The following is a 15,568-nucleotide window of genomic DNA, read 5'->3' as shown; positions in this document are numbered from 1 at the left end:
GCAAATCTAAAGTTATGGACACCAAGCTCTCTGCGCTATAATCCCCTTACCATTAACTGAGAACACAGGACAGACAGAAGAGTTGAGTCACAGGAGGTTGGTTGGTGATGTCTTCTATAACCACCAGACCAAAAGCTCCAACACAGCTTTGATCTCAGCTTCATCTAAATATTGTTAATATTCCTCTATCACATGGTTTAGTCTGTGGTTTTCCAATCACTTATCTGTATATCTGATCTTTCTTGCTGGCACTGACCACAGGTCAAATAGTTCAATGTGAAGTTGTGACACACTGTATAGGTCATCAAGGTGTAACAACAATGTGAAGTTGTGACACTGTATAGGTCATCAAGGTGTAACAACAATGTGAAGTTGTGACACACTGTATAGGTCATCAAGGTGTAACAACAATGTGAAGTTGTGACACACTGTATAGGTCATCAAGGTGTAACAACAATGTGAAGTTGTGACACACTGTATAGGTCATCAAGGTGTAACAACAATGTGAAGTTGTGACACACTGTATAGGTCATCAAGGTGTAACAACAATGTGAAGTTGTGACACACTGTATAGGCCTGGTGCCTGGTCGGCTGCTGTTGTTATGGAGGACACAAGGCTGCAGTGAAAGTGTTTTTGAGTCTGTAAGTAGGCTTGTTCTGGTTCATACTCAGGGTTAAATTTCAGGATATTGTGCCTAGTTTTGAGTATCTTAGGTATACTTATGTAACACTTGCCCCTTTATAATTTAATGATATTGCCAGAACAATATAAAAGTCCCATCATTGACATCTATCTGAAATAAACAAAAACAATTAACGCTTAAAGATTTTGTGAATAATAATCAATCACTCTGGCCATGGTTGTGTCATTATGAGTGTTTGTAACTGAAACAGAGACAATAATGGAGCAATCAGTCTGATATTTCTCATCACTGCAATGTATTGTTGGAAAGTTGAAACCATTGCCACACATTATACTTACATGACAGTAGGTCTACAGTTCCACTGTGGGTGGGTGGGTATGCAGCCACCCTGAGATGGTCACATCTACTTTTCTCTTCAGTCAGCCAGCAACCTGTATGTGCTTCTACACTGTGGGTCTATAAGGGAAGGGCTGCGTTCATACATGTTTTAATTCAAAACCATTTCCATTCAACATACACTGAGTAAGTATACCACACATTAGGAACACCTTTCTAATATTGAGTTGCACCCCACCCTTTTGTCCTCAGAACAGCCTCAATTCGACAGGGCATGGACTTTACAAGGTGTCGAAAGCATTCCACAGGGATGCTGGCCCATGTTGACTCCAATGCTTCCCACAGTTGTGTCAAGTTGGCTGGATGTCCTTTGGGTGGTAGACCATTTTTGACACACACTAAAAACTGTTGAGCATGAAAAACCCAGCAGCATTGCAGTTCTTGACACAAACCGGTGCACCTGGAACCTACTACAATACCCTGTTTTTGTCTTGCCCATTCACCCTCTGAATGGCACACAATTCGTCTCAATTATCTCAAGGCTAAAAAAGTATTCTTTAACCGGTCTTCTCCCCTTCATTGAAATGGATTTAACAAATGGCATCAATAAGGGATCATAGCTTTCACCTGGATTCACCTGGTCAGTCTATGTCATAGAAAGAGCAGGTGTTTTGTATACTCAGTGTATTTTACCAATGATTAGTTGAAACCCCAAGTCTGGTGAACATTATTAGAGTAATATGCCGTTAACAATATTTTGAATCCCACAGGCCTTGTTGAGCAGGTGATAGAGCTAATACAAGCAGAATCTGGGACAAGAACAAATTTAGAGAGGGAAAGAGAGAGAGTGACAGTAGTCATGACGATGAGTGAGCTCCTAGCAGTCAGTCTGTGGTGTAGATCAGGAAGCTGCTGAAGTTGTTGTGGTGGCTCTGGTCATCACAGAGGAAGCAGCCAGGGGGCAGGCAGACGGACATGGTGTCCCCAGGCTGCAACTGCAGGGCCAGCACGGTGCTGGCTGTGTCCTCCCGGTCCTCGTGGTTCTTCTCCTGGAGTGTGGCCAGGCTCTGGCCATCGTGTTACAGGCTGCCAGCAGGGCCCCCGGGAAGCCTGCATCGCTCCACACCATCGGGGCCAGACTGTAGACCCCAGAGAGATGTGCGGTGAACACCCCTGAGGACACGTCGTAAGCCTGGCCCAGGTTGATGAACACATGCTCGTATGCTACTGTGATTTGCTTCCTCACTGGACCCACGCACCAACGCCAGCGTGTCAACGCCACTAAGAACACTGTACGGCTCTCTAGACATGAGAGAGAGGGAGGGAGAGGAAGGAGGGTAGAAAAATGGTCAGAGATATACAGGGAAGAATGAGTTGTGTAGGAACTAGAGAAGCTATAAAGGGTCATATTTCAATAGTTAAGTTCCCACTGGGCACACAGTGGTTGAATCAACGTTGTTTCTATGTCATTTCAACTAAATTACGTTGAACCAACGTCGAATAGACATTGAATTGTGCCCAGTGGGTTGTTATTCTTTCTACTAGAGCAGTTACAATAGGGTCTAGTCACATATTTAGGGACTTGGATCGTCAATAATCTCATAGTAAAACACACAGATAGGTCATAGATAAGACTAACCTTTAATGTCAATCAGTGCAGTCTGGGCTGTATCCAGGTGTTTCTCTAGTTGGGTCAGAGTAGTGTCAAAATATTTATGCAGCTGCCCTACCGGTCTCTGCATCACACAGCAGCCACAGGGTGCTGGGTCTGTCATACACACTATACACACACACACATCCTCATTGAGACTCAAACAGACTATTCCAAACACTGAGATATAGACCCTTCCTCTGTAATGTCTCTCTCTCACAGTGTTCTGGTGGTGCAGGGTTGTCCTGGGCCGTTCCAGGAGTAGGTTCCCTTCCCCGGTCCCACCTGTCCCAGGGCGGTCAGAAACACACAGCAGCACGATACCTGGGAGAGAGGACAAAGCACAACACAGATACACCCTCACATACAAGGAAGGCACTGTCATGTGCTTTCAGAGCGTTACAGTGAATTGAACTGTTCTGAACTTCACCAAAGCACACTCCCACTTCCACTGAACATGGCTGAGAATGTCACATGCAACTTTATACTTCACTTTATAGCCTTACTGCACCCCACCTGCCATTGTATGGGACTTAGCAGAGGAGGCAGACTGGCTTTGTAAGGGTATTAGGGACAGATACTGTGTTTTGGGGTGTGCAGTACCCCATGGAATTTTACTAATCCCTGCTACGTTGATATCATTTGATAAAGTATGTGTGTGTGTATGTGTGTGTGTGCGCATGCATGCGTGTGGGAAAAATACTCTTTCACATGGTCTGAATTGCTGCTCAGTGATTTATTTGAACATATACATACTCTTATAGCTTTTCAGAATAGAGGGAGACACAGCTAAACTGTACAAAACACAAGAGACAGTGATCAGTAGGGACAGAACAACAACCCAATAGGAGACAATGCAGTGCAGTCAGGAGGCTCCCAGTCCTCCAACAAAACAATTCATTTAGTCATTCCTCACTGGAGGAGTGGAGGAATGTCCTCATCGGTCTCTTATTCTCTCTTCATTTCTAAAGCACAGGCAAAGCGCTACACTGTACAGATACAGTGTAAATCTCTTCTCTTCTCATTCATTCACCATTCATTAATCTATTACATCATCTATCCATTTGTTTATTCATTCATTCATCCATGCAACTATCTATATTTACAATATACAGTTATTATAGCAGAGCAGATGAAAGCTAAGGACATCAGTAGAGAAGGCTGGGTGAAAGCAGTGCATAATACCAGGGTATTAGTGTTAGTAGCAACCTCAATGATAAGGCAAAATGTGTGGTAGTAGTAGTAGAGAAGTGAGTTCCTGCAGTAATAGGAGTGATGACTGAGGCTGTAGGAGGCGTTTTGGCCTGCCTATATACCATTTCGTGTGTTGTATATGTTCTGTCTAGGGATGTTTTAACTTGTTTTGTACACTAGAGGGCACTAAATGTTGGGTCATGGGTCACTGGTCACAAAAATATAAACGCAACGCAACAACTTCAAAGATTTTACTGAGTTACAATATAAGGAAATCAGTTCATTTAAATAAATTCATTAGGCCCTAATCTATGGATTTCACATGATTGGGAATACTTTACACCTACCTACATGTACATACCTCAATTACCTCGACTAACCTTTACCCCCACACATTGACTCGGTACCAGTACCCCCTGTATATATAGCCTCGTTATTTTATTGTGTAACTTTTTTTTAAACTTTAGTTTATTTAGTAAATATTTTCTTAACTCTTATTTTCTTAAAACGGCATTGTTGGTTAAGGGCTTGTAATTAATCATTTCACGGTAAGGTCTACACCTGTTGTATTTGACGCATGTGACAAATAACATTTGATTTGATAGATATGCATCTGTTGGTCACAGATACCTTAAAAAAAAGTAGGAGCGTGGATCAGAAAACCTGTCAGTATCTGGTATGACCACCATTTGCCTCATGCAGCGCGACACATCTCCTTCGCATAGAGTTGATCAGGCTGTTGATTGCGGCCTGTGGAATGTTGTCCCACTCCTCTTCAATGGCTGTGCAAAGTTGCTGGATATTGGCAGGAACTGGAACACACTGTTGTACACGTCGATCCAGAGCATCTCAAACATGCTCAATGGGTGACATGTCTGGTGAGTATGCAGGCCATCGAAGAACTGGGACATTTTCAGCTTCCAAGAACTGTGTACCGATCCTTGCAACATGGGGCCGTGCATTATCATGCTGAAACATGAGGTGATGGCAGCGGATAAATGGCACGACAATGGGGCTCAGGATCTCATCACGGTATCTCTGTGCATTCAAATTGACATCGATAAAATGCAATTGTGTTTGTTGTCTGTAACTTATGCCTAACCATACTATAACCCCCCCGCCGCCATGGGGCACTCTGTTCACAAAGTTGACATCAGAAAATGGCTCGCCCACACGACCCCATACACGTGGTATGCGGTTGTGAGGCCGGTTGGATGTACTGCCAACGTCTCTAAAACGACATTGGAGGTGGCTTATGGCAGAGAAATGAACATTAAATTCTCTGGCTACAGCTCTGGAGCATGTTCTTTCAAAACTTGAGACATCTGTGGCATTGTGTTATGTGACAAAACTGCACATTTTAGAGTGGCCTTTTACTGTCCCCAGTACAAGGACCACGTTTGTAATGATCATGCTGTTTAATAAGCTTCTTGATATGCCACACCTGTCAGGTGTATGGATTATCTTGGCAAAGGAGAAATGCTGCATGGCTGCACCCCTGCCTATAGATTAGGTCCTAATGAATTTATTTCAATTGACTGATGTCCTTATATGAACTGTAACTCAGTAAAATTGTTGACATTGTTGCATGATGCGTTTATATTTTTGTATATATATATATATATATATATATTATACACAACACATAATCAAGCCAAAATGACTCATACGGAGGCATCTAGTGAAGCTGGGAGGGATAGGGTCAGGGGTTGGAGCGCTTGGGAAGGTGAATATATCTAAATATTATTCACGTTTTTATTGACATAGAATTTGGTCACTGTTTTGTTTTCTATTCAGGTTTACTCCTCACCCTTACACCTCCCCTCTCCATCATAACAACCACCACCCCAACATGCAACTTTAAAGGATATATAATACTATGACACCCAGTGACTGACCAGCCCATCCTACCTGCGCAGTATGTGCATTAATATACATTTACACAAGTTCTCACTTAAATTACACTATTTAGGGAGGGTCTTTGGGGTAAATAGTGGGGTCTGACTGAGCATATCTCTCTCTCGCTCCCTCTGTCCTGCCTATGCTTCCTTGACCTTATCCTCATAGGTGCCCTTGCCCTTGTAGGCCCCCACATAGCCACTGGCATCTGGAATGTCTACTCGCCCGGCCTTGCCCTTCCCCTTGCCCGACTCGTCAAACCGCTCCTTGTGTGCCCCTGTGAATTTGGTGGTGTCTGTGAGTCTGTCCACCGCCGCTGCCTTGGCCACTTTCTATGAGCAGGAAAAGAGCGAGGGAAAAGAGCGAGGGAAAGAGAAAGGGAAAGGGAAAGAGAAAGGGAAAGAGAAAAGGGAAAGGGAGAATGAGAGATGAAGATACAAAGTAAGAGCTTACCCACCACACAGATATGCACACACACAGCGGACACACACACAGCGGACACACACACACACACACGCTCTCTCTGAGACTGTAATATTATCAGGCTGTGTGCTGCTGACAGGTAGACACTCACGGTGACGCCTGCGTTGGCAGGCTCCTTCCCTGCTATGAGGCCGTAGAGCTGCTGCAGCGCCTCCTCCTGGCCCTTCCCTTTAAAACGCTTCGGGGCCAACTCTGACAGGGCCTGGCTGAACTGCTCAAAGGCAATCACACGAGCTGTCTTCGCCCTAAAATACACAGAAAACATTTTGAGAGTTTTACCTTTACTCATGATATGGTATTCTGAGGGCCTCTGGCCGTATTCCCTCTTTCCTAGAAAGATGACTGTGTATCTGTCAGTGTGGAGGTTTGAAACTGGACCGAGTCTCACTTGACTTTAGTGAAGACAATGTCCACATCGGTGGCAGTGACGTTCTTGCCGTCGATGACCCGGCAGTCCTTGCAGAGTTTGGCAAAGTTCTTCCCGTTCATCTCCTTCCCTGTAGCCTTGGTGTCTCCGTGGATCGCAAACTTCTTGAAGGCCGTCTCCACCTCTGCTACTGATACGGAGCCCTCTGCCATTCTGCCCTATAGATAGAGAGATGGAGATAGAGAGAGAGGTAAAACATTAAGGATGGGATGCAAGAGACTGCTGTAGTTTCTCACACTAACAGCAAGTGCACTGCCATAATGTTGAAATAACATTGGGAGGACACCGAGTCCACGGAGAAAGGAAATGACACACACACACACACACACACACACACACACACACACACACACACACACACACACACACACACACACACACACACACACACACACACACACACACACACACACACACACACACACACACACACACACACGTTCGAAATGAGTCCATTAGCTGGAATGATTCCCTGCCCAAACAAGAAATGGCTGCTGTGGCTGCTGATTTATGATGGACACACACACACCCCCATACCCACATACATATATTCATCCATCTCAAACTGTTACAGTTAGTTCAGCTCCTCTCCGAGAGCTACTTAATTAAATAACGTTCCATTATGTATCATTACTGGAGAGAAGCCTGTTGTTGGGTAAAAATATCACAATTATTTTCAGAGTAAATGAGACCATGGTAGGAATATCTCACTTTCTTTTATAGTGGGTTGTTTTCAATATATATATATTTTTTAAATTTAATTAATTTAATTAATGCTCTTATCCAGATCGACTCTTATCCATTCATCTTAAGATTATCCATTCATCTTAAGATACACTACATGACCAAAAGTATGTGGACACCTGCTCGTCGAACATCTCATTCCAAAATCATGGGCATTCATATGGAGTTTGTCTCCCCTTTGCTACTATAATAGCCTTCCCTCTCCTGGGAAGGCTTTCTACTAGATGTTGGACCATTGCTGCAGGGACTTGCTTCCATTCAGCCACAAGAGCATTAGTGAGGTCGGGCAATGATGTTGGGCAATTAGGCCTGGCTTGCAGTCGGCGTTCCAATTAATCCCAAAGATTTTCGATGGGGTTGAGGTCAGGGCTATGTGCAGGCCAATCAAGTTCTTCCACACCGATCTTGACAAACCATATCTGTATGGACCTTGCTTTGTGGCCGGGGGCATTGTCATGCTGAAAAAGGAAAGGCCCTTCTCCAAACTGTTGTCACAAAGTTGGAGGCACAGAATCAGGTCTCTCCAGAGATGTTCGATCGGGTTCAAATCTGGGCTCTGGCTGGGCCACTCAAGGACATTCAGAGACTTGTCCCAAAGCCACTCGTGCGTCGTCTTTACTGTGTGCTTAGGGTCGTTGTCCTGTTGGAAGGTGAACCTTCGGCCCAGTCTGAGGAGCAGGTTTTCATCAAGGATCTCTCTGTACTTTGCTCGCTTCATCTTTCCCTCGATCCTGACTAGTCTCCCAGTCCCTGCCGCTGAAAAACTTCCCCATCATGCTTCACCGTAGGGATGGTGCCAGGTTTTCCCCAGACGTTACTTTGGCATTCAGGCCAAAGAGTTCAATCTTGGTTTTATCAGACCACAGAATCTTGTTTCTCATGGTCTGAGAGTTCTTTAGGTGGCTTTTGGCAACCTCCATGCTGGATGTCATGTGCCTTACTGAGGAGTGGCTTCCGTCTGGCCACTCTACCATAAAGACCTGATTGGTGGAGTGCTGCAGAGCTGGTTGCCCTTCTGGAAGGTTCTCCCATGTCCACAGAGGAACTCTGGAGCTCTGTCAGAGTGACCATCGGGTTCTTGGTCATTTCCCTGACCAAGGCCCTTCTCCCCTGATTGTTCAGTTTGGCTGGGCCGCCAGCTCTAGGAAGGGTCTTGGTGGTTACAAACTTCTTCCATTTAAGAATGATGGAGGCCACTGTGTTCTTGGGGACCTTCAATGCTGCAGAAATATTTTGGTACCCTACCCCAGATCTGTGCCTCAACACAATCCTGTCTCGGAGCTCTACGGACAATTCCTTCAACCTCATGGCTTGGGTTTTGCTTTGACATGCACTGTCAACTGTTGGACCTTATATAGACAGGTGTGTGCCTTCCCAAATCATGTCTAATCAATTGAATTTACCACAGGTGGACTTCAAGTTGTAGAAACATCTCAAGAATGATCAATGGAAACAGGATGTACCTGAGCTCAATTTCGAGTGTCATAGCAAAGGGTCTGAATACCTATGTAAATAAGGTATTCCTGTTTTTAATTTTAAATAAATTTGTAAATAACTTTCTAAAAACATGTTTCTGCTTTGGCTTTATGGGGTACTGTGTGTAGATTGATGAGTAAATTGTTTTATTTAATACATTTTTAGAATAAGGCTGGAAAAAGTCAAGGGGTCTGAATACTTTCCGAATGCACTGTATAATGTAGCTAGGTGAGACAACCATATATATCAGTCATAGTCAGTACATTTTTCCTCAAAAAGTAGCTATCAGCAAAGTCAGTGCTAGTACGAAAAGTTCAAGAAAGGCAAGGGTGTTAGTTGTTATTGCTTTTTAAGAGGGGGGTGGGGGGTGGGGGGAGGGGGGTGCTGTGAGATTAATCAAGTAAAGTAATCGATCAATAAAGTAATGAAGGCTTGGATCAAATAGATTAATTCAGCACACTTGCATTAATTATTAACAGACCAGAGAAAGACACTGGGCCATGCAGCATCTGATACTCAAAATGTAAAGAAACATTAACATATGTAAATTCATATTTAACATACATTCCACAAGTTAAACACAAACATCATGCAATATTGCCCCATGATATATGTACAGTACATTTCAAATATAGTATGATGCAGCACAAAATAAAAGTACACCAAAAAGAGGACAGTGAGCGTAATAAATTATGTCAAATAGATGGCTTAGCTCATTTCTATGATTTGGTGTCATGTATTGTGGTTTGACCTCTTTCTTACTGGTCCATACATAGACTAAAGTACAGGATAACTTTAAGTGTAAACATGTTTACCTGTTAGGTGAAGGAATTCTTAGTGACGATGATGTTGGGGATGTCTGTGCTGATGCTGCGTGTCTTCCTCCTAGCCCTGCCACTCACACCACCTTCACAATGATGATAGCGATGTACAGAGAAGAGAGGGAGAAGGAGAGCAGAAGGTGGGGAGGAAAAGAGCGAGCACAGACCAGCACAAGCCATGACATCATTTGCTCCCTCTCTCGTGAGCATGCGTTCTTGTTTACTCCCCCCTTTCTCTCAACCCTACCCCCTCCCTTTCTCCTCCTTCTTGGCTCCTTCCCCCTCCATCCTTTATGATTGGCTCACAGCTGGTGCTGCAACGCCCTATCCTCTGTCTGTCCAGAGACTAAAGGCTTTTTGTATTAACGAACACGAAGAAAAGCCTATAAATGAGGACAGCATTATACATGAACAGTTAACATCTGAAAGACTTCCATGATATGGATTTCATGTTTATATCTATTTGCGACCACAGTATTTTTTGTCTAATATTCTGTGCATGTCTTTGATATGAAGCATATTACTTTTTTTTTTACTCACTCATTCATAACCCTTCCCTCATGTTTGACACATCTTAGAAACAAATTGACATTATCATTGAAGAAATGAAACCCATCAGTTCTATAAGAAAGGATGTTGATGGAAACACAGTAGTGGCTAATCTGGTACTAGCACCACTAATATTGTGTCAATAATGTTCTATTATAGAGAATTTACAGCATAACCACACACGGAGTGTTTAACTGATATTGTGACACAGAGGGCATGTTTTCCCACCAGATGAACTTGCAGGGATTTGACTTTGTCCTTTAGGATATGTTGTGTGGGTATACACCAATGACTGTATATGGTGTACACATGGTGGTGTAGTGTCCTATCTCTTATACGGAAAAGAAGCAGGGCAGGCTGTTTCGACATCATCAGCCATCATGAGACCTACTACTGCTGTGTCAACAAAAATGCTGTTCCAACTTGCCTTTTGAATATACTGCAATATTAAGTTGTATCCCTGTTTACAATCACTGTTCCATTACATGCTTTCAATGAATGGCAAGTTCATCATGATGATCAACTCAAAATTAAATCATATTTGTCACATGCGCCGAATACAACTGGTGTAGACCTTACAGTGAAATGCTTACTTACAAGCCCCTAACCAACAATGCAGTTAAGAAAATTCCTAAAAAAGTAAAAAATGTAAAAGTAAAAAATAATTAGAGAACAGCAGTAAAATAACAATAGCAAAGCTGTATACAGGGGGCACTGGTTAGTCAAGATAACTGAGGTAACATGTACATGTAGGTAGTCTTATTAAAGTGACTATGCATAGATAATAACAGAGAGTAGCAGCAGCGTGGGGGAGGGGGGGGGGGGGGCAATGCAAACAGTCCAGGTAGGCATTTGATTAGATGTTCAGGAGTCTTATGGCTTGAGGTTAGAAGCTGTTAAGAAGCCTCTTGGACCTAGACTTGGAGCTCCGGTACCGCTTGCCGTGCGGTAGCAGAGAGAACAGTCTAGGACTATGATGATCACACATTTCGCCAAAAGAACCAACCAGGAGTGTCTGTTGCTGGGTGGTATGTGGGTTCATTCCTCTATGGTCACATTCACTTCCCAGTTTCATGCAGGTTGTCTTTTCTGTTTACACTAAAACACAGCCTCACCTTTAAATACCAGTGGAAGGGGACTGAACTCTTGCTTTAGTCTCACTCCCGTTTAATACAGGTCAGTGGAGTCTCATTCTATACTTCTACTGACTGGTTATCTCCTTGTGTCTCAGTCTGACCCAGCAGGACCATGGCTGAGCCGAACTTTCCCCTGCCTCCAGATGGCTACACCTGTCTTCTGTGTGCCGATGTGCTGCGAGACCCTGTTACCATCTCCTGTGGAGACACCTACTGCCTGGAGTGCATCAAGGTCTACTGGGACCAGTATGACCACCTGGGGGTGTACAACTGCCCCCAATGCAGGGCCACCTTCACCCCTCGCCCCGTCCTTAGGCGCAACTTGCCCAACGTGACCCAGGTGCGCCGGCAGCTGCCCGAGCTACAGCCCTTCCCCTACCTCCAGAGGGATTCGCTGTGTGACTTCTGTGTGGGCCGCCGCAGTAAGGCTGTCAAGTCCTGCCTGATGTGCCTGGCCTACTACTGCGAGACACACATCAAGCCCCACTACGAGTCTGCCACCTTCAAGAGGCACAAGCTGGTGGATGAGACGGGTCACCTGGACAGGAAGATCTGTCCGCAGCACGAGAAGGGCCTGGAGCTGTTCTGTCGCTCTGACCAGATGTGTATCTGTGTGCTGTGTACCGTCAGGGAACACCGCAGCCACAACATCATCTCTGCTGAGGAGGAGCGCGCTGAGAAACAGGCAAGACTGCTCTTACACACTGGAACAACCTACCCTCACTAATCGCTCTAACAGTACATGACAACTGCAATGATACAGCTTAACTAATTTGAAACTTCTAAAGACAATGGGGTATTATGGCCCCTCAGTTTACTAACCATCTCTTCCTCTCCTTTAACAGAAAAACCTGTTGGTGACCCAGTCTGAGGTCCAGCACATCATTCAGGAGCGGATGAAGGAACTGCAGGAGTTGAGACACAATGTTGACGTTCTCAAGGTTAGGTCCATTTCCATTTCCTAGGTCAATTTTTGGTACTTTTTATGAGACTACATCCCTTTAATTTAGCACCATAGTATCGTCCATTATACATGTTGGACCATATATTGCCATAGAGACACTAAATCAATCATTACAATTGTGTTTGCAATGTTTTGTTTTTAATTATATAATAACACAATAATAATTGCGTAATTTGCAGTATCTCCCTCCCCTAACCTCAGAGCAATGCCCAGCGGGCGATGTCAGACAGTGATAAGATCTTCAGTGAGATGCTACAGGCGGTGGAGCGCTGGCATGTTGAGGTGAGCCAGCTGATAAAGGCCAACATGCAGGCAGCCATGTCACAGGCCGAGGGATACGTGGAGCGGCTGGAGCAGGAGATTCTGGAGCTGCAGCGCAGAGACGTCGAGCTGCGCCAGATCCTCGACACAGAGGACAACATCCACTTCCTACAGGTACTGGACTGGAGGGAGGAGAGACATTGAGCTGTAGGAACCAGGATCAGTACTGATAATAGACTGGTAGAAATATGAATCTAGCATTGGCATTACGATACTGATACATTTATTTTGTGCTGTGTAGAACTTCCCCACACTGTGTGTTCCTCCTGAGCCCATGGTGCCCAAAGTCCTAATCAACCCTCAGTTCTCCTTCGGAGAGGTCACCAAGACTGTCACCGGCATGAAGGAGCATCTAGATGACATCTGTAAGAAGGAGCTGAGCAAAATCTCCAAGTTAGGTTAGTCTGTTAATGTGACTAAAATGCCTACAACATAGCTTGTGTACAGCAAGAGTTTGCGATAACCAACTGTAATTTTACATTTACAGTAAGTGATATCCCTGTATACATACTTTCACCAAGAGGTGGCGACAAACGATTCAAAGGTACATATTTATGAAGTTTACATTGGTTTATTATCTGTGAAAAAAATATCAGTTTTTAATCTGAATATCTCTGGTGATAGAATCCATATTTTGTTCTAATACAGCTCCCACCAGGGCAGATTTTCAGGAACCCAAAACTAGAGCAGACTTCTTGAGATGTGAGTGCTCTGTTCTTGTCTGTTATACCAACTCAAATCATATAATTTTCTGATAATGCCAATAAATATGTATTTTTTTCAGATTCTTGTCCGCTCACCTTTGACCCCAACACAGCCTACAAAGAGCTGGTTCTGTCTGAGGGGAACCACAAAGTGATGCGGAAGAAGACAGTCAAGTTTTACCCGGATCACCCCGAACGCTTCGATGGCTTCTCCCAGGTTCTATGCAAGGAGTGCCTGGGTGGGTTCAGGTACTACTGGGAAGCAGAGTGGAGCGGGGAGTTCTCCATCGGAGTGGCCTACAAGAGCATCAGCCGCAAGGGTAAGAACTCTTACAGTCTGCTGGGCTACAACGACAAGTCCTGGAGCCTGCTCTGCTCTGACTCGGGCTACTCCGCATGGCACAACAAGATGGACAAAGACCTGCCAGAGGCCCCACGGGCCACACGGATTGGAGTGTACCTGGACTACGCAGCCAACACGGTTGCCTTCTACTCTGTGTCAGAGGCCATGGAGCTGATCCACAAATTCAAGGCCCAGTTCTCTGAGCCTCTGTATGCAGGCTTTGGAGTGGGTTCTTCCGTGTCCCTCTGCCAACTAAAGGAGAACCTCCAACCTTACTGAGCACAGTGATAACAGACTGAGGGGAATCTACTCAATGTAAATAGGACTCTGTAAACTACACAATGCTAATGTTGCACATAATCATTATGAATCATTTAAATTCAATAGATTTCAATAAAAATATAAAACTGCATGAGTGAAATTAGTAATGATTCATAATGAGAATATGCCTATGACTTCAATACTGTGACGTGATTTTTGCAAGAGGACAAGTAGATTAGTGTCTAGTTTAAGAAACAGCCGCCTCAAGTCCTCAACTGGCAGCTTCATTAAATAGTACCCCTCAAAACACCAGTCTCAAAGTCAACAGTGAAGAGGCGATTCCGGGATGCTGGCCTTCTAGGCAGAGTTGTAAAGAAAAAGCCATATCTCAGACTGACCAATAAAAATAAAAGATTAAGATGGGCAAAAGAACACAGACACTGGACAGAGGAAGATTGGAAAAAAGTGTTATGGACAGACGAATCCAAGTTTGAGGTGTTCGGATCACAAAGAAGAACATACGTGAGAGACTGAAAAAATGAAAAGATGCTGGAGGAGTGCTTGACGCCATCTGTCAAGCATGGTGGAGGCAATGTGATGGTCTGTGGGTGCTTTGGTGGCGGTAAAGTGGGAGTTTTGTACAGGGTAAAAGGGATCTTGAAGAAGGAAGGCTATCACTCCATTTTGCAACGCCATACCCTGTGGATGGCGCTTAATTGGAGCCAATTTCCTCCTACAACAGGACAATGACCTAAAGCACAGAGCCAAATTAAAGCACAGCGCAATAACTATTTAGGGAAGAAACAGTCAGCTGGTATTCTGTCTATAATTCAGTAGCCAGCACAGTCACCGGATCTCAACACTATTGAGCTGTTGTGGGAGCAGCTTGCCCGTATGGTACGTAAGAAGTGCCCATCAAGCCAATCCAACTTGTGGGAGGTGCTTCAGGAAGCATGGGGTGAAATCTCTTCAGATTACCTCAACAAATTGACAACTAGAATGCCAAAGGTCTGCAAGACTGTAATTGCTGCAAATGGAGGATTCTTTGACGAAGGCAAAGTTTGAAGCACACAATTATTATTTCAATTAAAAATCATTATTTATAACCTTGTCAACGTCTTGACTATATTTCCTATTCATTTTGCAACTCATTTCAGGTATGTTTTCATGGAAAACAAGGAAATGTCTAAGTGACCCCAAACTATTGAACGGTAGTATATTATATATATATATATATATATATACACAGTTGAAGTCGTAGGTTTACATACACCTTAGCCAAATACATTTAAACTCAGTTTTTCACAATTGCTGACATTTAATCCTCGTAAAAATTCAATTTTTAGGTCAGTTAGGATCACCACCTTATTTTAAGAATGTGAAATGTCAGAATAATAGTAGAGAGAATGATTTATTTCAGCTTGTATTTCTTTCATCACATTCCCAGTGGGTCAGAAGTTTACATACACTCAATTAGTATTTGGTAGCATTGCCTTTAAATTGTTCAACTTGGCTCAAACGTTTCAGGTAGCCATCCACAAGCTTCCCACAATGAGTTGGGTGAATTTTGGCCCATTCCTCCTGACAGAGCTGGTGTAACTGAGTCAGGTTTGTA

General features: G+C 43.9%; 2 protein-coding genes and 1 pseudogene across 2 annotated transcripts; 1 reads left to right on the top strand and 2 right to left on the bottom strand.

The window, feature by feature from the left end:
- Window positions 1-1,864: 1,864 nt before the first annotated feature.
- On the bottom strand, window positions 1,865-3,154 carry LOC120043708 (annotated as a pseudogene).
- Window positions 3,155-5,864: 2,710 nt separating this feature from the next.
- Window positions 5,865-6,786, bottom strand: LOC120043707 (tubulin polymerization-promoting protein family member 3-like). Its single transcript, XM_038988258.1, has 3 exons — window positions 6,596-6,786; window positions 6,299-6,452; window positions 5,865-6,056 (listed from the first exon to the last, which is right to left on the bottom strand). Exons 1-3 carry the CDS (start codon window positions 6,784-6,786, stop codon window positions 5,865-5,867), a joined length of 537 nt encoding a protein of 178 aa, XP_038844186.1.
- Window positions 6,787-11,472: 4,686 nt separating this feature from the next.
- On the top strand, window positions 11,473-13,971 carry LOC120043706 (tripartite motif-containing protein 16-like). Its single transcript, XM_038988257.1, has 7 exons — window positions 11,473-12,045; window positions 12,206-12,301; window positions 12,526-12,759; window positions 12,887-13,043; window positions 13,133-13,189; window positions 13,294-13,347; window positions 13,430-13,971. Exons 1-7 carry the CDS (start codon window positions 11,473-11,475, stop codon window positions 13,969-13,971), a joined length of 1,713 nt encoding a protein of 570 aa, XP_038844185.1.
- The last annotated feature ends 1,597 nt before the right edge of the window (window positions 13,972-15,568 follow it).

This window comes from Salvelinus namaycush, chromosome 3 (genome assembly GCF_016432855.1).
Source record: "Salvelinus namaycush isolate Seneca chromosome 3, SaNama_1.0, whole genome shotgun sequence".
In the NCBI taxonomy this organism is placed as follows: Eukaryota; Metazoa; Chordata; class Actinopteri; order Salmoniformes; family Salmonidae; genus Salvelinus; species Salvelinus namaycush.
This window is presented reverse-complemented; position numbering and strand designations above follow the sequence as displayed.